The sequence below is a fragment of the Chlorocebus sabaeus genome, chromosome 25 (assembly GCF_047675955.1).
Source record: "Chlorocebus sabaeus isolate Y175 chromosome 25, mChlSab1.0.hap1, whole genome shotgun sequence".
Taxonomy (NCBI): Eukaryota; Metazoa; Chordata; class Mammalia; order Primates; family Cercopithecidae; genus Chlorocebus; species Chlorocebus sabaeus.
This window is the reverse complement of record NC_132928.1, coordinates 71,057,070-71,083,407: the sequence shown is the minus strand read 5'-3', so window position 1 is coordinate 71,083,407 and position 26,338 is coordinate 71,057,070. Positions and strand designations below refer to the sequence as shown.

The window sequence follows — 26,338 nt, the reverse complement described above, 5'->3', positions numbered from 1 at the left end:
ACTCAAGGAAGTTAAAAAACTTGCCCAAGGTCACAGAATAAGTGAGCAGCTGAGCCAGGATATTAACCCAGGGCTGATCTTATTTCAAGCCCAGAACACGCTTTCCATTATATCCTGAAGCCTCTCAGAGGACACACACACACACGCACACACACAAACACACACAGAATGCCAGTTGATGCATTTGCCCATGAGAGCCTTAAAAGGAAGGCACCATCACAAGAGCCCTGTGTGGCCAGAAAGGCCTTTCTGGAAAGGAAAGCAGCTGCAGCTCTGAGCCCCGAGGCATTTGCTCAGAGTGGCAGGACAGGTCAGAACCACTGCAGGTCAGAAGCAATGCAGCTCGCCAAGACCACCCTTAGAATCATTAGGCTGAGCTTTGAGCTTTCATACTCATCACTGGACCACAAAACATTCATAGCTCAAGAGAATGGAGTGCCCGTCTTCAGGCTGCAAGAAAGCGTGGTGAGTGGCCACTTTGCAAGTCATCAGCTTGCAGGTTTGTCTTTTCCTTTTCCTGAAGAGAGGCTTCCTGATGCTTCTGCATGGCCCCGGCTTGTTTCTTAGCAGCTCCAGATGCTACGCAGGGATGCGTAAGAACAGGAATGAAGCCTCAGTGACCCTCATGGATGACAAGTGACCATCTGAGATTCTGAATACAGTCTCAGGCCCAGAAAGGGGTCGAGCTAATTAATACAGATGCAACTTTTTATTTATTTATTTATTTTATTTTTGAAATGGAGTCTCGCTCTATCACCCAGGCTGGAGTGCAGTGGCGTGATCTCGGCTCACTACAACCTCCACTTTCCAGGTTCAAGCAATTCTCTGCCTTAGCCTCCCAAATAGCTGGGATTATAGGCACCTGCCACCACGCCCGGCTAATTTTTGTATTTTTAACAGAGACGGGGTTTCATCATCTTGACCAGGCTGGTCTTGAACTCCTAACCTCGTGATCCACCCGCCTTGGCCTCCCAAAGTGCTGGAATTACAGGCATGATCCACCACACCTGGCCCAGATGAGGTGGCTTTTTAAATGGGTGATTTGAGAAATCCCTATTTGAGGCTACAACCTGCCGTTGATTTTCTAGGGTGTTAAATAACTTCACACATCTGGGAAAGGAATTTTCAAATGCTCTCATTTTAACCGGGAGCTAACAGGGAGTCTTCAGGAATCTTCCTCCCCGGGCAGAACTCAGAGTTGTCCAGATGGATACAGAAATGAAAGTTCTGGGAAATATAAACATGCATGAGAGTCACTTAGAGGATTGCAGTGGACCGAATGTTTGCGTCCCTTCTCCCCCACTTTGAAATGCTAACCCACAATGCGATGGTATTAGGAGGTGGGGCCTTCAGGAGGTGATTAGGTCATAAGAGTGGAGCCCTTATGCATGGAATTAGTGCCCTCATAAAAGGGACCTCAGAGAGCTCTCTAACCCCTTTTTCCTCCATGGGAGGATACTGTGAGAATTTGGCATTCTGCAACCTGGAAGAGGCCCTTAGTAGAACCTGAGCATGCTGACACTCTCGTCTCGGACTTTCAGCCTCCAGAACCGTGAGCAACATATTTCTGTTGTTTATAAGCCACCTGGTTTATGGTATTTTTTAAATAGCAGCCTGAAGTGACTAAGATGAGATGTGTGTGTGTGTGTGTGTGTGTGTGTGTGTGTGTGTGTGTGGATGAAAATGACTTGTTTCAGCATTAACATGGTTTAGCTACTACAGGACAATGTTTGGGGAGATGGCAGGTACTGGGATTGGCAGGTTACGGCCCAAGTAGGAATATGGACCAACTCTTGAACTTTCCAAAAGAAATAGAAATAAGGAGAAACCAGCCAAAAAAAAATCATAGTTGTGTATGATAACATAGAAATGTCAAGACGGACTGAGGTACTGGAAAAGAGATCAAAGTTTAAAGTCAGTAAATCTCACCCAACTGACTGGGGACATATGGGCCAAACCTGGGAACTGACAGCAGGGTAGCGCCTGCCTCCTATTTCATTTCACTCCGGGAAGACTTACACTAGGGCACAGGCAAGTGGGAAACAAACAAGTACGTGAGATTATGGCCAAGAGGGCCAAAGCCAGAGAAAGAAAAGGTGTGAAGCCTGGCGTCCCAGAGGTCTGTTGTTGTTGTCTAGCCAGAGTGAGTTCTGGGACTTTAGGGTGTCCTAAAGTATCCTAAGGTGTCCCTTCCTTCCCACCGGACTTGGTGACATGAGGTGCAAGCCTATTGCCGTTAGCAGTCCTTTGGCACCACAAAGCAAGAACTGTCCTGAGGACACAGCAAACACAAAGGAAGGCTGGGCCGAGGGACACAGAGGATGATGACACTCCCCTATCTCCTAAGTCCACCAAGGCCTAAAAGGACCTTTGAGCTTCATGAGCCACTGAATTCTGTATTTGGCTTAAGCCATTTTGAGTTGAGTTTTCTGTCACTTGAAATCAAAAGACTCCTAATAAAAGCAAGTGGTGGCTTTTATCAAAGGAATCCTTCTCTCTTACCTTTTACTTTTTTTTTTTTTTTTTTTGAGATGGAATCTCTGTCACCTGGATTGGAGTGTAATGGCATGATCTCGGCTCATTGCAACCTCCTCCTCCTGGCTTCAAGCAATACTCCTGCCTCAGCCTCAGCCTCCTGAGTCGCTGGGATTACAGGTGCCCGTCACCACACCCAGCTAATTTTTTGTATTTTTAGTAGAGAGCCGGGGGGGGGGTTCACTCTGTTGGCCAGGCTGGTCTCGAACTCCTGACCTCGTGATCCACTCGCCTCGGTCTCCCAAAGTGCTGAGATTACAGGTGTAAGCCACCACGCCTGGCCACCTTTTACTTTTAGGGAGTGATGGCACAAAAGCATACCTTTATTGCCATAATTCTGTGTCACTAAGTAGCCTAGAATGCCAGAGAAGGTGCTGGCATCCATCCCCTATTGTACCTCCAGGGTTGAGTGGCACACAAAAGAACTTTAAGCTCCCCAAACTCAATCACCAACGTGCCCTGTAACTTAGGCTGGTCCTTCCACTTCCCTTCTCTGCCTCGGATTTCCTCCCCTGGAATTTGTGTCTGAATGCTCTTACTTCTGAGAAGCCAAATTATGAACTTGACTCCATCCCACTGTTTTGCTGACGGATGGGAAAACGCTTACATGTAAGGTTTGACACTTCAGGTATGGAAATGAGCTATTATACACATATATTCCAGAAAGCTGATGCTTTTGAGGAATTCCAGTATGTTGAATTTCTCAAACAGCATTGCTTTGAGCTTATTACACATTGTACTGTGGTGCATAATTTTACTCAGGGTCCTGTTTTTGCTGAGCAGTTAAAGTATTTGAAAAGTGCAGAATAGTGTAGCAGACCATACGACTGCAGGGAGGCGTCGAACATGCCCAGCTGCTTCCCAGCTGTCTGGTGCTGCTGACGCTTCAAGGTCACCCAGGAGCGAGGCTTTGTGAGCGATTCAGGTTGATGGATGGTTGCAAGGAGTGTAAGCCTTGTACAGCAGGAGGGCAGAGCCCTGTTCTGAATCACTATAGCAAGTGAGAGGAGGATCCTTAGCTCGTCCAGCTTTTAGGAAAGTGTTAGAGATGGGACTGATTTATTCTAAACAAAGGAAGGCAGGACATATGTGGCTTTTAAATTTACATTGTCTTAAACTCTTTTACTACGTGCCTCAAATAAATGTGATGCGGGAGATTTCTTAGGCAGATTTGAAGCATCTGGACAGTGAGGGTTTACTCCCCAAGGCCAAGAATCCTGAGCACTTCTAATTAAAACGTCTTCCCTGAGATCGGCCAATACGCCAAGTGACTGTCAGAGGCCACTCCACGGTATGTTCTCATTCTGTGTTATAACAGCAGACCACTGTAGGTACTGGGAGGCTTTTGCATTTGAGGCTCTGTGAGACTCATTCTGTAGGATTCTGATAATCATGTGCTTGTTTAATCTTGTTACTCTGAGCATGTTTCTAAGACTGACTCTAATCCTACTTTATTGAAAGCAAAGACCTTGCCCAGGCCTTACATAGAGTTGCTGCTTCTTGGTACACAGTGCTCTTGATTCATGAGTGGAATTAATATATAATGTGAATGTACAAAACCATTCTCTTATTTTTCTTGTCACTTTGGAAGCATTCTGTCATCATCTCCACTCCATAGGGCTTACAATGCTCTTTCATGTGTGGATTGCTGTGTTGGCTCTCCCTGTAAACTCAACTAAATAGATGCTCCCTTTCATGATTTTTTAAATGAAAAGTGACTGGTAATGTCAAAATAATTATATACACGAGAATTAGAAAAAAATTACCCAATAAAAATAAGGGCAATTTAATATATTTCTTTTTATATGTTGTAATGTCTTAGGGTGCTTTCTAAATTGATTATTGGTTCTACAGGTTGCGTAGTTGGAGCTTATTTGCCTGTAGTCAGGGAAGACTTTGTGAGAGAGGCATGGGACAGATTTGGGAGAAAGGAAGGAAAGAGAGTTCTTAGTAGATGTTAAAGAAAATTGTTTGGGTAGGAAAAGTTTCAAAAACCCTAATTTTAGGAGTAGTGCAGAATAATAGAGCACTCACTTGATGGTTAACGTTATCACTGATAAACAGGAGCCACTGGGGAAGGTTTCTGCGGGTGTTTTTCACTGTTTTCCAAGAGCCTGTTTTAGGAAAACACCGGTGAGGGTTGAGGAGAGATGAGTGAACTCATTTTCTGTCGAATTTTGTCCCTGCACTCCTAGAGTCAAGATTTGACACAACCTATTTTAGTATTTGAAAAATCTAATTTAAAAACAAATGTCAAATACTGTCAGAATAAAAAATACTATTCCTCCCCCCACTCCTTAAAATAAAATCTATACCCAAATGTACTGATGCAGTGACATAAAAACTATTTCCTATTCATTCTTTGTCACTTCTCCTTCACTTGGGTGACTGGTCTGCTACAAGGCTAAAGTGACTACCTGTTTAGTTTTGCAGTAGGCAGTCGTAGATGCAGCTCTGTGTTTTAATTTCCTACCGAAAGCCCTATGCTATGTTTCTTTGCTATTTTAGACATTCAGAAAACTGGGGGTCAGAAGAATGAGGTGATTCTCTCCTTTATACCCCTCAAATAATTTAATAAATCATAAATCAAATGAGAAACCAGAAATCATGTTTGTTGACTTACAGCTGCAGACCTGTTCTTGGGTACTCCCCTTCCCCTTACCTTATCATTAGAGCAATGTTTCCAATCCAAATTATTTTACATGGAGTATCACATCATAAAAATGCAAACATGAGATGTCAAACTTGCATATAATAAATTTCTTCATTTATAAGTTTAGCCAAGGTGTAAGTGATTTAACAAAGTGTCTCAAGATGATTGTAGAATAAGGAGTGTAATTTTAGTTGGATTTGATTTTGGAACAGATTTTAAGATTTGAAGTGAGTGAAGTACAGTGTTATGCTTTGGGAGTGAAGGAGATAACAAAGGAAAAGCGAAATCCGTCTGAGCAAGAAAGGTGCGGTGTGATTTTATTAACGCCAAATCCCTCAACTAGAAAACTGCACGTGGTATAATGGGCATTGTGTTCAGAGAATGTGTCTTCTCAAGTTGCTGCCTCTCCTGAGACAAGTGGCTACAAAAACTGAAGGACCTGAGTTAACTCATCACAACTGAGTGTGTCACTGCGCAAATTACTGCAGTTCCATTGCCAAAGATTATAGCTTCTTTTTACTGTATGGGGAAATGCATAGCAAAAGCCTGGTTCATCTTGATCCAAATTCCGTATACACCACAGGTAACTTATGAATGAAATAAACATGTCTTCATCCCCAGGAGAAGTTTCACTCATAACTCTAAATAAAACACTCATATAAATTGCACTGAACCTCTTTTTACCAGAAGAATGTAACAGCCAGAAGTCAAAACCTTAAATCAGTCAAATTAAACTTGGGAAAAAACCCAGCAGTACCCTGATAATTTGATCTTTGTGAATCACTTAAAATTGTCTGCCTCTTCATTTATTCAATTTCCCATTTGGCTGACTCTTTGCCCGACAGCAAACAACTTGGATTTTTTTTTTATTACTATTTTTATTAGTTGCATTTGCAGAAAGAGAAGAAACACTTTTCACCCCCTAAATATTTATGACTTTCCACTGAATGGTTGAATTTTATATTCTGTATTTAAAATAGTAAGTAGTCTTGGATTTTTCTTGCTGAAACGGAAGAAATAATACTAATTTAAGGTGTAAGCACGTTAGAATCAGAGATACAAATTGTACATGAATGCATGGTAGTCACATAACAAACAAACAAACAAAAAAACCAGAAGATTTCCATCACCACAGAGACCTCTCCTGTTGGAGAGCACACATACTTCCTTCCTTCCCCCACCCCTTCTTAACTCCTGTCCACCTCTAATCTGTTCTCCATCTTTATAATTTTGTCATTCCAAGAATGTTATATAAACGGAATCCTAAACTGTTTAACCTTTTGGGGTTGCCTATTTTGACACAACATAGTTCAGTGGAGATTCATCCAAGTTGTATGTGTCAGTAGTTTATGTTATTATATTGCCGAGTAGTTCCATGGTATGAATGTGTCAGGGTCTAATAAGTCATCCATTGAAGGACTTCTGGGTTATTTCCAGTTTGGAGCTATTATGAATAAAGCTTCTTTGGACATTTGTTTGTAGGTTTTTATGTGAACATAAGTCTTCACTTCTCTGAGATAATTTCCAAGAATGCTATTGCTGTCTCATAATGTAGTATTTTTTTTAGTTTTCTTTTTCTACTGTTTTACTTTTTCTACTATTGAATTTTGAGAGTTTCTTACCTATTTCAGATAGTTGTACTCTCTTGGATATATGTTTTGCAAATATTTCATTCCAGTCTGTAGCTTGTCTTTTCGTCCTCTTAACAAATTGTTTTGCAAAGCAAAAGATTTTTAGGTACACATTCTTTTCAAGTGTACATAGACTATTCTCCACAATGGACCATCTACTAGACCATAGAACAATCCTCAATAAATTTTTAAAAACTGAAATTATACAAAGATTGTTCTCCAGCCACAATAGAATAAAATAGAAAATTAATAGCAAGAGCAAATTTGGAAATTTTCCAAATATGTATAAATTAAAACACAGAAACAACCAATAGTTCTAAGAAGAAATCACAAAGAAAATGAAAAACTACTTTGAGATTAATGAAAATAAAATATAATTTATTAAAACTTATGAAAGTTAGGAAAAGCAGTTCTCAGAGGAAAATTCATAGCTGTAAATGCCTAGATTTTAAAAATAAGGCCAGACATGATGGTATTCACGCCTGTAACTGCAGCACTTTGGGAGGCCAAGACAGAATGATCGCTCAAGGTCAAAAGTTTAATACCACCAGCCTGGGCAACATAGTGACGATGAGTCTCTTCAAAATTTTTTTAAAAAATTAGTTGGATATGGGGGTACACACCTGTAGTTTTAGCTACTGTAAAGGCTGAGGTTGGAGGATTGCTTGAGCCTAGAAGTTAGAGACTTCATTGAGCTATGATCATGCCACTGCACTCTAGCCTGGGTGACAGGGGCAAGACCCTATTATTATAAAATATTATTAAATATTTAATATTAATTTAATTATTAAATATTTAAAAATATTATTATAAAAATAATAATAAGAAAAAAGATATTACCAGGTATGGTGGCCTGTGCCTGTAATCCTAGCTACTCAGAGGCTGAGGCAGGAGGATTGCTTGAGGTCAGGGATTCAAGACCAGCCTGGGCAACATAGTGAGACCTCATCTCAAAAAATATTTGCTTAAAGATCTCAAATAAATCACCTATCTTTCCACCTTAAAGAACTAGAAAAAGAAGAGTGTAAAAAACCAAAAGCAAGCAGACAGAATGATTAGGTCAGGGATAAATGAAAATGAAGAGTAACAAAATGACAGAATAAATAAAATCAAAAATTTGTTTTTTGAAAACATAAAATTGACAAATATTTAGCTAGAATGGCCAAGTTAAAAACAAGACTCAACATACTGTAATTGCTAATAAAAGTGAGGACATTATTACTAGCCTTGTATAATTAAAAGGAAATATAAGAGAATTCTACGACCCCATGTATTTCAACAAATTAGGTAACCTAGATGAAATGGAGAAATTCCTAAAGACATACAAATTACCAAAGCTGACTGAAGAATAAACAGAAAATCTAAATAGACTTTAACAAGTATAATAAAAATAATCAGTAATTTTTTTTTTTTTTTTTTTTTTTTTTTTTTAAGAGACAGAGTCTTGCTCTGTCCCCCAGGCTGGAGTGCAGTGGTGTGATCTCAGCTTACTACAAACTCCGCCTCCCGGGTTCATGCCATTCTTGCCTCAGCCTCCCAAGTAGCTGGGACTACAGGCGCCTGCACCATGTCTGGCTAATTTTTTGTGTTTTTAGTAGAGATGGGGTTTCACCGTGTTAGCCAGGATGGTCTCGATCTCCTGACCTCATGATCCGCCAGCCTTGGCCTCCCAAAGTGCTGGGATTACAGGCATGAGCCACCACACTCAGCCAAATCAGTAATGTTTAAAAAACTCCCTACAAAGAAAAAGCCCAGGACCAGTTGACTTCATTGATGAATTGTATAAAATGTTGAAAGAAGAATTAACACCAATTATTCTCAAATCTTTCAAAAGGAACAATTCCTAACTCATTCTGTGGGGCCAGTATCATCCTGACACCAAAGCCAGACAGTGTCATCATGAGAAAAGAAAACCTTGGATCAATATCTCTTATGAATATAGATGCAGAAATCCTCAAAAAATACTACCCAACCGAATTCAACAGCCTGTTAGGGTTATACACTGTGACCAAATGAGAATGCTGGGGTGGTTCAACACATTAACATAAAGCCCACTTGGCCATTTCAATTGATGCAGAAAAATCATTTTGTAAAATACAACACTATGTTGTGATAAAAACATTAAACAAACTAGGATAAAAGAATGTCCTCAATCTGATAAGCCTAAATGCCATCAGTGATAGACTACAGTAACTAAAACAGTATAGTACAGGTACAAAAACAGACACATAGACCAATGGAACAGAACAGAAAACCCAGAAATAAGGCCACACACCTACAACCTGACAAAAACAAGCAATGAGGGACAGATTCCCTATTCAATAAATGGTGCTGGGATAACTGGCTAGCCATATGCAGAAAATTGAAACTGGACCCCTTCCTTACACCATATACAAATATCAACTGAAGTTGGATTAAAGACTTAAACACAAAACTATAAAACCCTGGAAGACAACCTAGGCAATACCATTCTTGAGATAGGAACAGACAAATATTTCATGATGAAGGCATTAAAAGCAATTGCAACAAAAGTAAAAATTGACAAATGGAATCTAACTAAACTGAAGAGCTTCTGCACAGCAAAAGAAACTATCCCTAGAGTAAACAGACAACTTACAGAATGGAAGAAATTTTTTGCAAACTATGCATCTGACAAAAGGTCTAATATCCAGCATCTATAAGGAACTGAAACAAATTTACAAGAGAAAAACAACCCCATTAAAAAGCAGGCAAAGGACATGAACAGATACTTTTCAAAAGAAGACTTACATGCGGCCAACCATATGAAAAAAGAAACGCTCAGCATCAGTAATCATTAGAGAAAGCAAATCAAAACCACAGTGAGGTGCCATCTCACACTAGTCAGAATGGCTATTGCTAAACAGTCAAAAGAATAACAGATGCTGGGAAGTTACAGAGAAAAAGGAATGCTTATACACTGTTGGTGGAAGTGTAAATTAGTTCAACCATGTGGAAAGTAGTGTGGCGATTCATCATAGACCTAAAAACAGAAATACCACTGGACCCAGCAATTCCATTGCTGAGTATATACCCAAAGGAATGTAAATCACTCTGTCATAAAGACACATGCATGTGTATGTTCATTGCAGCACTATTCACAGTAGCAAAGACATAGAATCAACTTAAATACCATCAGTGTTGGGCTGGATAAAGAAAATGTGGTACTTACACACCATGGAATACTATGAAGCCATAAAAAGAATGAGATCATATCCTTTGCAGAAACATGGATGGAGCTGGAAACCATTATCCTCAGCAAACTAACACAGAAACAGAAAACCAAATACCTCATGTTCTCACTTGTAAGTGGGAGGTAAATGGTGAGAACACATGGACATGGGGAGAACACACACTGGGACCTATCAGAGGGTGGAGGGTAAGAAGAGGGAGAGGATCAGGAAAAATGGCTAATGGGTACTAGGCTTAACACCTGGGTGATGATATAATCTATACAACAAACCCTCATGATACAAGTTTACCTATCTGACAACTCTGTACATGTACCCCTGAACTTAAAAGTTAAAAAATAAATAAAGAGATTAAGAGTAGCTAAAGTGGACATCCTTGCAATTTTCCCAATCTTGTGGGAAGTAATTCAGTTTTTCACCATTAAGTACAGTGTTGCTGTAGGTTTTTTTAGATGATCTTTATCAAGTGAGGAAATTCCCATATAATTCTATTTTTCTGAGCTTTTTTTTAAAAAAATTATGAATAGTATTTGGTCTTGTCAATTGCTTTTTCTGTATTTATCTACACGAATATGTGATTTTTCCTCTTTACCATGTGAGTATAGCAGATTATATTGACTGATTTCTGTGCATTGAACCAGTCTTGCCTCCCTGAAATAAACCTACTTTGTCATGGTGTATAATTATTTTTATATATTGCTGAATTTTATTTGCAATATATTTTTAAGGATTTTGGGCTTTATATTCATGGAAGATATTGATCTTTAATTTTAATTTTTTCATGCTGTTTTTGTCAGGTGTTTGTATCAGGGTAATACTAGCTTCATGGAATAAATAGGAAAGTGTCTCTTCTATAATTTCTGAAAGAGGTTAAGTATAATTATTGTTAGTTCTTTTTTAAACATGTGATAGAATTCTTCAATGAAGCCTTCAGAGCTTAGAGATTCATTTTGGGGGGAGTTTTTAAGCTACTAATTAAATGGCATTAATAGTTACAGGCTTTGAAAATTATGTATTTCATAATGAGCAAGTTATGGTAATTACTGAGTTTTTTTGAGGAATTACTCCATTTCATCTAGGTTTTAAAATTCATGCACGTAAAATTATTTGTAATATTCCCTATTATCTTTTTGATACCTGCAGTGTCTGCAGTGTATACAGTTATTTGTAATTTGTGTTTTCTCTCCCCTTTTCTTTGTCAGTCTGGCTGGAGATTTTTCAATGTTATTGATTGATATTTTCAAAGAACCAGGTCTTTGCTCTTTGATTTTCTCATCTATTTTTCAGTTTCATTGGTTTTTGCTCTTTATTTCATTTATTATGCTTGCTTCAGGTTTTCTTTGCTCTTCTTTTTCTAGATTCTTGGGGTGGGACCATAGACTATGAGTTTGATACTTTTTTAATGTGTATGTTTAGTGCTATAAATTTCTCTTCCAATACTGCTTTAGCTGTGTTTGACAAATCTTGATACCTTTATTTCCATTTTCTTTCAGTTCAATGTATTTCTATTTCTTTTTTTTCTTTTTCTTTTTTTTTTTTTGTGTGTGTATTTCCATTTCTATTGAAACTTTATCTTTGACCCATGGTTTATTTAGAATTGTGCTGTTCAGTTTCCAAATGTTTGGATATTTTCCTATTTTCTTTGTGTTATGTATTTCGAGTTTAAGTCCTTTCTGGTTGGAGAACAAACTCTGTATGATTTTATTTTTTAAGAATTTGTGGAGATCATTTTATGTCCCAGAAAAAGGGTCTATCTTGGTGCACTGTCTGTGGGCACTATAAAAGAATGTGTCGTCTACCATTGTTGGGTGGAGTGTGCAATAAATGTTGAATAGGTAATGTTGGTTGATAGTGTTACTGAGTTCTCCTATATTATCGTTGATTTTCTGTCTGGCCTTTTTATCAGTTGTTAAGACATGGGTGTTTAAGTCTCTATGTATAATTGTGGATTTGTCTGCTTTTTCTGTTCTATCAGTTTTGAGTTCACATATGTTGCAATTGAGTTGTTTGACTTATACATATTTAGGACTGATGCGTTTTCTTGCTGGATTAACCCTCTTATCATACAATGTTCATTTCTGTCTTTGGTAAACTTCTTTGTTATGGAGTCTACTTTATCTGATATTAGCATAGCCATTTCTGCTTTTCTTTGATTAATGTTTGCATAGTACATGTATTTCATTTTGTATTTTCAGTTGGGCTATGTTACTATATTCGAAATGTATTTCTTGTAGGCAGCATAGGTCATAGTTTTTAATCTACTTGCTAATTCAAAACAAATGTGCTGTTCAGTTTCCAAATGTTTGGATATTTTCCTGTTTTCTTTGTGTTATGTATTTCTAGTTTAAGTCCATTCTGGTTGGAAAACAAACTCTATATATAATTTCATTTTTTAAGAATTTGTGGAGATCATTTTATGTCCCAGAAAAATGGTCTATCTTGGTGCACTCTCTGTGGGCACTATAAAAGAATGGATCACTTGAGGTCAGGAGTTCCAGACCAGCGTGGCCAACATGATGAAACCTCATCTCTATTAAAATACAAAAATTAGCCGGGTGTAGTGGCACACACCTGTAGTCCCAATTACTTGGGAGGTTGAGGTGGGAGAATCACTTGAACCCTGGAGGTGAAGGTTACAATGAACTGAGATGGTGCCACTGCACTTCAGCCTGGATGACAGAGCAAGACTCTGTCTCAAAAAAAAAAAAAAAAAAAATTAGTTATTGTATTTTTCAGTTGTACAATTTCTATTTGATTCTTCCTTATTTCTTCTATTTCTTTGCCAAGGCTTTCCTTTTTTTGCTGAAGCTCTATTTTTTCATATTTCAAGTGATCTTAATTGTTCATTGAAACATTTTTATGATGGCTAATTTAAAATATTTGTCAGATAATTTCATCTCAATTTTGGCATTTTTGTCTTTTTAAATTCATTTCGAGATCTTCCTGTTTGTTTCTGATTATAAGTAGTTTTCTATTGAACTCTGGACATTTTGGGTGCTATTATGTATTATGAGCCTCTGGATAATATTTACACCTTTGTTTCAGCTAGCTGTTACTGACACCATTCTGGCAGGAGAAAAGGGACTGCTGCTTTGTTACTTTCAGATGGGGTTAGAAGTCCAGGTTCCCTACTCAGCCTCTATTGACTCCTGAGATGGGAGAGGGTGGAAAGTTTCTTGTTATTGCTTGATAAGGGGTGGGAGTTCAGATTCCCCACTAAGCCTTTATTGATACTTTCCTGAATGGGAGGGATAGCGGCACTTCATTACTGCTCCCCATGTGGCCTTCTTACCCAGGAAAATTATGAAAGTCTGAACTCAGTCTCTTTTGACACCATCTCAGCAGGAAGGGAAGGGGCACCTTATTATTGCCTGGCAAGGGAGGAAGTCTAGGTTCCTCACTCAGTCTTTGCTGGTGACACAGGATTCTTTGTGGGGGCCACTTCACCAGGCTCTGCCCATTCAGCCCAGCAGGCTATGCTCGGTTTGCACTACTGGCCTGGTTCCCACATCCTGGGTAGAATGGTGAGGGGTGTGTGGGCAAGTGGGTGTGAGATCTGACCACAGTGCACAGCCAGGCACACAGGCTGCTGCAGTGGGGCCGGGCAGGCAGCTCCAGATGCCAGCACAGATGCCTCCTTCATGTGAGGCTGCAGCTGGACCAGGCATACCACAAGTAGCTTCTGCCTTAAGTGCCCTCGCTGGGTGAGGGGATTATGGTAGCACCCAAAAACTCAGAGATGCCAGCAACCAGAAAAAGCCCCAGGAGAGTGTTATAGCTTTGCCACCGCTCTGGCTCAGGAAGCCTGGAGGTCTGGGTCCCCAGAAGGATCACAGCTCTTTTTTCCCATGGTCCAGTGAACAAGAGCATGTCACTGCCCACAGCTCAGCGAGCTGGTCAGGGATGCGTGACAGTGCTTTTCACACCCATCATTTGGTGGGTCCCAGGATTTTGTCCTGTGTCCGAGAAGAATGAGGTTATGTAGACAATCAGAGACTGAACAAGGCAGAGAAGAGTTTTACTGAGTGATGGAACAGCTGTCAGCAGAGAGGGGACCCTAAGTGGGTACCCCCTACCCAAAGCTGGGTAGTCCCAAAGTGTGGCTGAGTCCAGGGTTTTTATGGACTCGGAATGGGGGAATGCATGCTGATTGGTCAAAAAGCACCATTCAGTTGGCTGAAAGGCATGGAGGACGTTCTTACTAAAGTTGGGGACTTTACCCAGAACTGGCAGCTTGGTTTTCAGGCTTTTAATTTGTCTTTGGTTTGAAGGTTGGGTTTCACCAGGGACCCACCCCTATCTGCCTAGGAATTTGTCTCCCTCCTGCTGCTGTCACTGGTACAGGTAGGCATAGGGCTATGGTTTTATCTGTGGTATTTGGCTGTTACAGAGAGGTTATGACCTACAGTTTTCTGTCTTGTTAGGCTGCGCCTTTCCTGACTCTCAGGCTAGATAGATCAGGGATTTGTTGATGCTTTTTTTTTTTTTTTTTTTTTTCCCTTTTGCTTCTGTAGGTGTTTCTGGGCTATATGAGACAAAAAGAAAAACAGAGAAACTCACCACATTGTTTTTCCTTGGATCCCATGATGCCCAGATGGTCTGCTTTTTCCTTTTACCTTTCAGAAGGTGTTTTTACTATATGTAAAATCCAGGGTTTTCCTGTACCCAAGTAGAGGAATAAGGAAAAATAATACACCAACTCCATCTTTCCAGAAGAATAGAGCCAATCTGCATGTATTCATTGTTCTTATTCATGCTTAGCTTTCTCTACTGCAGATTCATATGGTATGATGGAAACATAATATTTTGGATATCAGTATTCTGTATAGGGGTTCTTTCATTGCAGGCCTCAAATAGACTTTCAGGAAATAGACTTTTACAATAACGTTAGGAGGTAAGAGAATTGCTTCATGCCCATATGGCTGCCTGTGAGCATGCATGTATGTTTACACAGAATCTTAGAAACTTCACCTTGAGGTAGGCTGAACACAGTGTGGTTGCTGAGCGTATTTTATCTATAGGAGAGTAGAGGAGACCAGAGAAGCATTAAGGGAATGTAAACAGAGAGAAACAAATGTTGATTCAGACTCTGTCATGATAAGATCCTTGTGGAGAGAGTGGTATAAAACTCAGCAAGCTTTATAAACATAAAATGAAAAAAAAAATAGTTTTTTAACTTAATAATTACTTTGAAAAGTTGTGTAACTAAGACTAAAACTAAAAAGTTGTATAACTAAGACTAAAACTCACAAAAACCAGTAGAAGACTTCTACACAGCAACAGTGGAGTAATATGTAGTTGTACTTCTATTTTTCAGTATGACTAACTTGTATTATCTTTTCCTTATGAAAATCTGGTTTAGAAGTTTTCAGTTCCAGAGATGTAGCAGACTAGATAATCTCAAAACTTTTCCACCTGCTAAAAGTATCAAAAAAATGATAGGTTGTAAAATTCCTCTTAGATACATGTTTGAGCATAATAATAAAGTTAGAAAATTTCTAAGGGCTAGAAAGAAAGAGGGAGCAGTAAACAGCAAAACCCGGTATCACTGCCTGGGAAGAATGGGGTGGGTGGTGGGTCGGGGCTGTGAGTCTCAGTAACATAGGGGCTGACATTTTTAAATCTATGCCAGGCTAGGTGATGAAGCGTTAGTCCTACAGAAGCAGAAAAAAGTTTCAACTAAGACTTCCACATAAAGCTGGAGCCCTGAAGGTCTGCCCCATCAGTGAAGAAGTGAAACACCCAACACAGAGAAAGAACAAGGAATCTCAACTGGTCAGAGAGAGGGAAGAGTGGGAACAAATCTCCATTGTGAATGGACATTACTAATCTTTTGTCACATGTGGGCTTGGAGTTCAAAACTATACTACCCATATTTGGAAACTGTCACGTTGAGAAGTTAACACAAAAATGGTACTGGTGTGTAATACCCCTAGAGTTGCTGATGAAGCCAAGGTAAAATTACTCTTAAAGGACATGACATGTCTTCAACTAATTCCACAATAAAAACTGACTGGAAAGGAGCTCCCAATCCAGTACTACACAATACAAAAGAAAAATATTCATCATGAACAAGAACCAGGAAGTAAAATAAATAGCAGATTTTGACTATCCAAAACTAAAGATAAGTAAAGAAATAATCATATATATATTTAGAATAAAAAGTTGTGTAAGAAGAAATAAAACTAAAAGGCCAAGATGTTATGAAAAAAGGACAAATTGGAACAAATGGCTTATAAAAATCAGTGCATATAGTCATTAAAATGTATAGTGTAATAGACAAGTTAAATAGTAAATTAAACACAGCTAAACTAGAAAGCACTCAATCTAAGAAAACTGGCCAGAATGCAGCAGAGAAAGATAAAGAATGGGAAATATTCCAGGGAAGTTAAGAGACTTAGAGGACAAAATGAAAGATGTCAACTAGAAATCTAGAAGTTCCTGGGAGAAGGCATAAAACAAACAGGGAGAAACACAATAATAGAAAATTTTTAACATTGATGAAAGATATAAATCCTCAGATTCAGGAATCTAAGTCATGACCAGAACAAACTAAAATAAATTCACATTTCTACACAAAATAGTGAGGTTTCAGAGCACTAATATCAAAAAAGATCTTAAAAGCATGCAGAAGCAACAGAAAGCATGCATACTCATTAATAACAGTATGTATGACCAGTAGAAGAATTCTACACAGCAGCAATGGAGTAATATGTCATTGTACTCCTATTTTTCAGTGTGGTTAACTTGTATTAGCTCTCTTTTCTCTCCCCCACTCTCATTCTCTCTCCCTGCCTCTCTTCCTTCACCTTTTTTCCCTTTTTTAAAAAAATCATTCTCATCACATATGTGTATTTTTGTATGTTTGGGTATTTATTTACTGATTCTACTTGTTTAACAATTACAGGGCTATTCTTCTTTTCTTTTTCTTTTTTCTTTTTTTTTTTTTTTTTTTTTTTTTTGTTGTTGTTGTTGTTGTTATTGTTGAGGCAGAGTCTTGCTTTGTCTCCCAGGCTGGAGTACAGTGGCACAATCTTGGCTCACTGCAGCCTCTGCCTCCCAGGTTCAAGTGATTCTCCTGCCTCCGCCTTCTGAATAGCTGGGATTACAAGGGTGTGCCACCACGTTCAGCTAATTTTCGTATTTTTAGTAGAGACAGGCATTTCACTATGTTGGCCAGGCTGGTCTCGAAACTGCTGACCTCAAATGATCCACCCACCTCATCCTCCCAAATTGCTGAGATTACAGGCATGAGCCACCATGCCCAGCCTCTTCTTTTGTTTTTATTCTGGAGTTACTTTTAGTATGTTACATCTTTATAGGAGTTTACCTATTTCATTTATGTTTTCAAATTTATTGGCACAAAGTTGTTCATAGTATTGTCTTATGATTTCTGATTCTGTAGTATTGTCTTTATAATTTTATAATCAGACTATAGTGTAATGTGTTTAAAAATCAAAGAAACAATAAAATTAGAAAGCATAATAATATAAACTATGAAGATGGAATATGACCAAATACATCTGCCTGGACACCCAGCAAAAAGACATTCCTTAATATGGTGACTTGGAAAAGCTGAAAATCAAAGAACAAGTGAAAGCATTAGGCAAGTGCAAACAAATTAAAGCTACTGTTGTGGCTTAATATTGAACACAGATGTATTTGGGGCAAAAACCATTAGGATTAAAAGCATTTTATAATGTCAAAGACTAAAATTCACAATGAAAATATAAGCTATGGATATCAATGCATTAAGTCACATAGTACAACTTATAAGGAAAAAAAGGAAATTTTATTTAAAAACTAGAAACACAGTAGTGGTAGAAAATGTGACTCACTTTTCTTAGTTCATGCCCCATCAAGTGATCAAAAATTAGATAAGGATACAGGAGAAATAAATAACATAATAATGTAACTTCAATATATATTATAGAATATATACACACATGCATGTATACACACATGCACAGACACACATACATATAGAAAAAGAAAAAAAACCTTTTCAGGTGCCCATGGAATATGAAGAAACACTGATTATATATTAGACAATTAAAAAGGAGCTCACCCTTTCATAATTCTTACAAACTACAATAGTAGTTCAATTTCTAGTAATGACATGCTGGGTATTTACAACCAATTGTCCCTAGTGAGGGCAACTAAAGAAAACTGGGTAAAATATGAAGAAAAAAGCCAGGCACAGTGGCTCATGACTATAATCCCAGCACTTTGGGAGGCCAAGGTGGGTGGATCACCTGAGGTCAGGAGTTCGAGACCAGCCTGGCCAACATGGTGAAACCCTGTCCCTACTAAAAATACAGAAATTAGGTGGGAGTGGTAGTGCGTGCCTGTGATCCCAGCTACTCGGGAGGCTGAGGCAGGGGAATCACTTGAACCCAGGAGGCGGAGGTTGCAGTGAGCCAAGATTGCGCCACTGCACTCCAGCCTGGGTGACAGAGTAAGACTGTCTCAAAAAACAAACAAACAAAAACAAAACAACAACAAAGAAATATAAAGAAAAGAACCAACAAAACTTTCTTAAAACTCAAAGTTGTTGGTTGCTCAAAATCTTCAAAGTACTGAAAATTCAGATCAAAATCCAGTAGAAGGAAAGTACCCAACGCTCATAGCCATTTTTATTCAAGATCGTTTGCCAAACCTCAAAAAAGAAACAGCCAAACTGAGCTATGCTTTGTGGTCTTGTAGGGCAAATGTATGAAAAGTCAAAACTCAGGCCCAGTAAGACTGGAGGTCACCTGAAGGGCCTGGCCCCAGGCAGTGCCCACCCTGACGGGTGTACGGCAGTATGTCCTCAGGAAATGTCTCATGCCAAATCATTCTGATGCTGCATGGTGACAGCAGAGTGCCACTGACTTTGCAAGAGCTAATACGATTGTTAGTGGCAGCAGCAATGAAAGACGGAAAAACAAACCCAGGTGTACCTTGTGCATATAATCAATTTTAAAGGAAACAGTGCCCCTGTATTTAAACTCTGGCTGCCTTCTCATTGTCCAGATTTCTTTAAGATTGCCCTGCCTATGAATAGAATCACAGTCTATTTTTAGCTCCATCTTGAATTTGCTATATGAACAGACCCCCACCAAACTTCTCACTCTGGCCAGCAACATTTCCTCACCAAAAAAATGAGACAACTTTTACCATAGACTGTGTGTACTGACAAAGGGGAGTTTGAAGCATTGTCAGTAAAGAAAATTACTTTTAAATTACTTAAGTTGCTCAGATGAAACTGAGACAGAAGGTGCTTGACCTAGAGAGACTGACCAGTGGGTGGGAAGGCCAAGTTTGAAGGGAAGAAGACAGCTCTGCTCTCTGCATTTCGTATTAACATAAAAGAGGGGTGTTTCTCAGTAAGTCAACTTCTCTGGAGAGTCCTGTTACACCACTCTTGTTCTGTAGTGCTCAGGACAGCCTTACCCAGCAATGCACGGTGACTTTGTCAGGCAAATGCTAGGAAGAGCATGCATGCAGACACATGCCTAATGTGTACCAGGATTGCATGTACCCACTGAGATTGGGAAGTGAGCTATAAGCCCTGTTTCCTCTTTGAGCTACAGAGCTGATGTTCATTTGATTGGACAGTTAAGGCAGAAATCCAATTACTGAGCTAATTAGCACCTTTGAGGGGTAAGCACCAAATTTACAGGAGGAAAGCACTGGAGAAAACTCAAATTACCCAGCATGGCTGACAGTCCACCCTCTTAGAGAATATGTGGAGAGCCAGAGGTCCTAGGGGTACACAGGCAGCTTAGCTTAGTTATTGCTCATCAGAATTTAGACTGTGTTCTACAGGCTTCTGAAAAGATAGCTTTCCAGTGAACATAGTTTTAGAAGATGTTTTAGTTCCCTAAGGAGTTTAGCAAATGACTTTCTTGTGTCTTAATCCTCCTTTAAAAATTGTTTATTCTGCTGCTTGAGAATTCCATTTGTGGTAGGTCTTAAGGTGAAATTAAAATTCCATTTAGGGACTAACTCTGCAGACATGGGATTTCAGCCTTCATTAGAAAGAATTTTGTTGTTTGCTCTGTTTTCTGCTACCCTGAGATCTTTTATTTTTCAAAGCTGCTGTGGGAGTATTTGTGAGGAAAACTGAAGCTGTGATAGAACAGCATGCTGGGGTTCACAGCCTTTCTGAAATGTAACACGGTGTTTCTTCTTTCCAGCCCGTCCGTAGCATCACAGAACGCAACAGGATCTTGCCTAGATGGTTCTCAAATGTCTAAGACATACAGGAAAAGAAAGAATACTTTTTCTTTTCTGAAGACAAGCCTTTTCATTTATTCAAATTATAGTTCCAACCAAATATCTTTTTATCTGTTTTGATTCCCAAAAGACAGGTTCACAAAAGAAGGCTGCGTTCTTAGGTTTCTTCTTAAGCACCATTTCTGACAACTGCTTGTCATTTGTTAAATTATACAGAGTATGTCAATGATCATGTTTAAACATAAGCCACATATGCAGCGTTGACTGGCTGCTAGTCTTTCTTCTTAGCAAATATTGTAGGGACAAAAACTTCAGAAGTAGCCTTATTTTTGACCGTTCAATAAGTTATTCTGCAAATATTTATTGAGTGACTACTATGTGCCAGTTGTGAGCAACAAACTTACTCTCATGGTACTTAGGGACTGATGTAAGAGTCAGGTATAATCAGATACTTACACAAAGAGATGTATGATGTGGTGTAAAGTAAAGGCTCCTGAGCCAGCCTCCCTAGGTCATATTCTGGCTGTACCACCTGTTAGATCTGTGACCTTGAACACTCTACTTAATTTCTCTGTGCCTCTGCCTCATCCGCTGTGAGAATGGGCATAAAACTACCTCAGAGGGTAGTTTTGAGGCAATAATAAGCTAATACGTATAAAGTACTTAGAACAGGCACATGATACCAGCAAGTGCTACATAAATGTTAGCTGTCACCGTTATGATTGACGTTAGCCTTGGCAAGTGCTCTAAAAGAGAGGTACAGGTACAATGCGTGAAAGAGAACACGACAAAGGAATCTCACGCAGCGCAGGGGTCAAGGCAGCTTCCCTGAGAAGGTGATACTTGAGCTGAGACTTGAAAGATAAGAGGAATCAATGAGGAAAAATGAGTGAGAATGGAAAGGGGTCCCTAAATAGAGGGAACATTTGCAAAGGCTACTGGAGAGGAAAGAGCAACAGGACTAAGAGGTCTGGGCATGTTGAAGGGGTAGAAAAGGAAAACTAACAGGGTTGGAAGAAAGAAAGCAAAGAGCAGAGTGATAGAAAAGGCAGGAACTGGCCAGGTGCGGTGGCTCACAACTGTTATCCCAGCACTTTGGGAGGCCAAGGCGGACCGAGACCATCCTGGCCAACATGGTAAAACCCCACCTCTACTAAAAATACAAAAATTAGCTGGATGTGTGGCGCGTGTCTGTAATCCCAGCTGCTCGGGAGGCTGAGGCAGGAGAATCGCTTGAACCCAGGAGGCAGAGGTTGCAGTGAGCCGAGATTGCACCACTGCACTCCAGCCTGGCAACGCAGCGAGGCTCCGTCTCAAAAAAGAAAAGAAAAAGAAAAAGCAGGAGCCAGATGTGTTCAAGACCAGGCTTTCTACAATTGTCAGTGGGACCTTCATTATGCCCAGATCTTTAAGTAAACCCTATGTGTGATACTGATGTATTTGTGGAAGTCCTTTCTTAATGGCTAATATATCAGATTTAACCATATGAAATTGCCATTTTGCAGGTGATAATAAACAGTTGACTGCCATCAATTTCATAGGCTTGATGTCAATTTCATATTTCATTCTTTAAAGACTGCCACTCAATATTGGAAATAAAAGGACAAAGGTAGGCTGGCATAGCCTTTCCAAGCAGAGCAGATCGGTGCACTTACAAAGGGTTTTGGGGATGTGTGGAGTTCAAGGACTAGTGAGGTTTTGGACGCATACGCGGGTTGACGGCATCTGTATAGGAGGTTACTTGAAAAGCCTGTTGTTCATCAGTTGCCCCTCAGAAGTCTGCAGTGAGTCAGCTAACTCTCAGAAGCCAGGATTGTCATGGACTGGCTGCCTTACAAAAGCTGTGCACTGAGGAGTGTTTTCATGATGGAATAGGTTCAAAGCTGGTTCTGGTGGCCACTTGTTGCCATGGCTGCAGATGATCTGAGAGCTTTCATTCTCATGGTTCAACCTAAGAAAGGTCTATAAGAGTATACCCAGCTCTTGAAAGCAGGTGGTGGAGATGTTGACTACTCACCACCATTTCCTGAAATCAATTTAAAGAGAAAGATACCTATTTGGACACTGTTCTCAAGTTCTGAAAGAGGGTGGAATTATATTGGCAGTTTAAACACTTGCTTTTTTTTTTTTTTTTTTTTTTTTTTTAGGCAGATTCTCTCTCTGTCACCCAGGCTGGAGTGCAGTGGTGCAATCTCGGCTCACTGTGACCTTGACCTCCTGGGTTCAAGTGATTCTCCTCCCTCAGCCTCCCAAGTAGCTGAGGTTATAGGAGTGTACCACCACACCTGGCTAATCTTTTTTGTATTTTTAGTAGAGGTGGGGTTTTGCACTGTTTGCCAGGCTGGTACCAACCTCCTGACTTCAAATGATCCGCCTGCCTCAGCCTCCCAAAGTGTTGGAATTACAGGCATGAGCCACCATGTTCGGCCTAAATACTTGGTTTGATTTTGCAGATCTGGGGCTCCAAATTGATGAAGACACAAGGCCATTCTCTCCCAATCAGACAGCTACTCATCTCTCCCCTCCATGTGTTTCTTGTACTGTTCCCTCTATTTCTTATCATGAGACTCCTCTCTTCCTGCAGTGTGGTAAAACTACAGCAATCGTCTTAACCTGTGAGCTCTATCGTATTTGCATTTTCCACTCATGCAGCTGGTTCTGTAAAGCAACTCTTCTGCTTGGGGGGATCTAATCATGACCTTCTACCCTTTTGTGGCCTCTTCTAGTACAAGGCGTGTGGATAATTCCAACACAAGACTGGCAGTCCAAATTGAAAGAGATCCAGGTAAGAAGATCTCTTCTCTCTTTTTAAACTATTTATTGCTGTATGGATGGATTCTCAAAAGGAAGAATTAAATACTCACTCTGTACTCATTGTGGAGACAATGCACATCTTAGTTAATACGCTGACTGTGGAATGAAACTGTGTAGGTAGACTGATCAAGCATCCTGATTTGGTTTGACAGTGTATTGCTCCACTGTTTAGAATTGATTAGGACCTTGCTCAGTATTGGATAACCCTGTTAATCAAGACATTTTAGTTTGTGTGTAGTAAACCTCAAACACAGACTATAAACCTTGAGATTCGTCTTTTAGGAAAAAAAAGTTCTTTGGAAAAACATCAGCATGATAATGTCCTTGAAGGCAAACCATTCCATGATCCAGGATCTAGAAGCTTTCAAAAACTTTGGTCAGCATTAAGCTATGGAAGGATTTACCTGCTAGAAGATTATTTAACTTTTTTCTTTCCATAATCAATCTCCTTTTTTAACCATTCTATTTCTTCCTTCCTCATATTAGAATGCAAATTTTAACTGTTCTCTATTTTTATCCTCCTCACTCCCTTCTTTGTGCCTCCAAATCTGCCTAGGAACAATTGTATCATGCTCATTATCTGTATTTGAATTGCATATACATGATTAATTTGAAATCAGAATTTGAAATTTGAGATACCTGGAGAGAGAGGCTTATTTTTTGTTGAACTTCATATCAGTACAATGAGGGAGGAGAGGTACTGATATCTCTGAGGTGCAGCTGTGGGACTGTGATGTTACGAGCCTATTGATATGAGGCAGAGGGACAGTTTCCCAAGCACATTGTGCTGTTAGTGAATCATAATTGCTGTCTCATTTTAATCTAATTATGCAGATGTGTGGTCAATGTGTTCTAAGAAGATGCCCTGAGTTGAATCTCTACTTTTAGTGATTTTAATTGTTTTATTTTATTTAAACATTGAACAGTTTGAACAATTAAGCAAAGGCTAATTCTCTCATTCAGGCCTTTCCTTTCAAAGTACCAGAGACTGAAAGTAATCTTTAATTAGTGTCTCAGAATGCATGCTGCTTCATCAGAGAAAACGAATATAGTGCAGGTCAAGTAGGCTTCATCTGCATAGAAGATTAAGCATACTGATACTTTATTAGACTACATGGCATGACTCAGCCCACAGAACAGTTTCTTTCCATTAATCATAATTAGGTTATAAATGCTCTAGTTTTGATTCAGCTTTCAACTGTCATGAGTGGCCAGCAAAGATATTCACAGTTTGATAGTGTTATTCTGTAGATTTCTTAGAGGCGGATTGGTGATCTTCCTTGTGTAAGTGCACTTGGGGCATATTCACCTTCTTGTACCACTCCCCGCCTTCCGCACCCTGATTGTGCCCCGGTTCCCTTGGATACAAAGCAGGGATGCTCCGGTCAGATCTGCAGTCTTCATCCGTGTCCTCCCCAAATCTCCGTCTCCACTCAAATAGACAATCCAGAAGGGAGTGTTGAGTTTTGCCTTAGGCATTTCCTCTTTGGGACAACTATGCCTGTGGCTTTCCAGAGCCATAATTTCCTCTCCTAAAGAAAAGCTACTCCTAAAATAAAAGTCGTGAACGTGAACATTTTTCCTAGGCTTCTCCCAATGCTTACTCCACCTACAGGACAACAGACCAGGAAGACTTCCCATGTTATCCAGTCTTCTCTTTAAAAAATCTTATATCCCTCATCTTGAGAGATCCCGTGAAAGGAGGGAAAAGAGTCAGGGCTCAACAGGGAGGATATAGGAAATGCACTACGCACTCCTAATTTCACCCCCACTCAACACGCACCCCTGGCTTTCCACTGGGAAGCAAGGTATTCCATCATTCCACCTCCTTTGCTGCTTCCTCCTTCACCCTTCCTTGGATGTCATTATCCACCCAATTAAAATGGCCAAAGTTAAACAAACAAGCAACAATGGACAATTCCAAGTCCTGGCAAGGATGCAGAATTAGAGCTGTCAATCAATGCTGGGGAAATGCAAAAAGGTTACAGCCGCTTTGGAGAACAGCAGTCCCGCTCCTAAGCATTTACTCAAGAGAAACGGGGAGAGTCATATTCACACAAACTCCTGTTCATGACTCTTGGTAGTGATTTTATCCATAATCACCAAAACTGGAAACAACCCAAGTGTCCTTCAGCAGATGAATGGATAAGCAAACTGTAGCACATGCATACAGAGGGATACTGCTCAAAGGTGAAACAGAACACACTCATATATACAGCAGATGAATGCGTTATTCTAAGCGCTGGCTATATGACTATATGCATTTTTCAAGACTCATAGAATAGTACACTAAAATGGATGAATTTTACCCTACATAAATTATTCTTCAATAAACCTGAATTTTTAATGTATATATAATATAAGAACAATTGGTATCCATTTATATATAGTATAACAACTTATATGTTATATAATATGTAAAATATATATTTGTATGTAACAGATAATACTAGCAATGATTGTTTGTGTTATATATTATAGCACATATATATAAAATGTTGCTGCTTATTGCCTGTAAATTTTACAGAGAGAATATAAAGGGAAAAAAATAGGAGGGTCCCATATAGTCCACTGAAATGTGGGAAGAACAGATCTTTCCTCTTTTATGTATATAAAGAGTCTGATTTTGCCCTTAATCAGATGACAGCTCACTGTTTCCTAGGTCTGGGTACACAGCACGAAGTAGGCATTCACTGATCATATTTCTTGTCTACCTTTAGGGAATGATGACAACAACCTCAATTCAATTTTTTATGAACACTTGACAAGGACCCTCCAGGAGTCCCTCTGTGGAGACTTAGTTCTTGGTCGTTGGGGCAACTACAGCTCTGGCGATTGCTTTATTTTGGCTTCAGATGACCTCAATGCCTTTGTTCACTTGATTGAAATTGGAAATGGTCTTGTCACCTTTCAACTTCGAGGACTGGAATTCCGAGGTAAGAATTTCTTCATTGCGGAAACTGTTGACAGTTGGTTTCTTGAGTTAATTATCAAGCAAAACTTTAGGAAGAAGTCACTGTTAAACAGGGAAAACGTGATGTCTTCCTACTGAAAGAGAGCTTGCCGCCACTACCTTGATATAAATAAACTACAGTCATCTGAAGGAATAAAAACAAAAAACATAGAATGGCATGTAAACTTGTGGATTAGCAAACCATGACATTGGTTTATTAGCAAATCAGGATGTTGATTTGGGAATAAATATCCCAACACTTTTTCCATTGGGAAAAGCTTAGAAGCCACAGGAGGTTGTGGGGAACATCGGGGCTCCAAAT

At 39.4% G+C, this 26,338-nt stretch overlaps 1 protein-coding gene across 1 annotated transcript in view; it reads left to right on the top strand.

Moving 5' to 3' along the window:
- The window catches only part of PCNX2 (pecanex 2), a 312,991-nt gene that overhangs the window by 211,185 nt on the left and 75,468 nt on the right, over positions 1-26,338 (top strand). The window contains exons 24-25 of the mRNA XM_007989814.3: positions 22,976-23,034; positions 25,784-25,999. Coding sequence (XP_007988005.3) covers positions 22,976-23,034; positions 25,784-25,999 — 275 coding nt within the window. The remainder of the gene's footprint in view (positions 1-22,975; positions 23,035-25,783; positions 26,000-26,338) is intronic.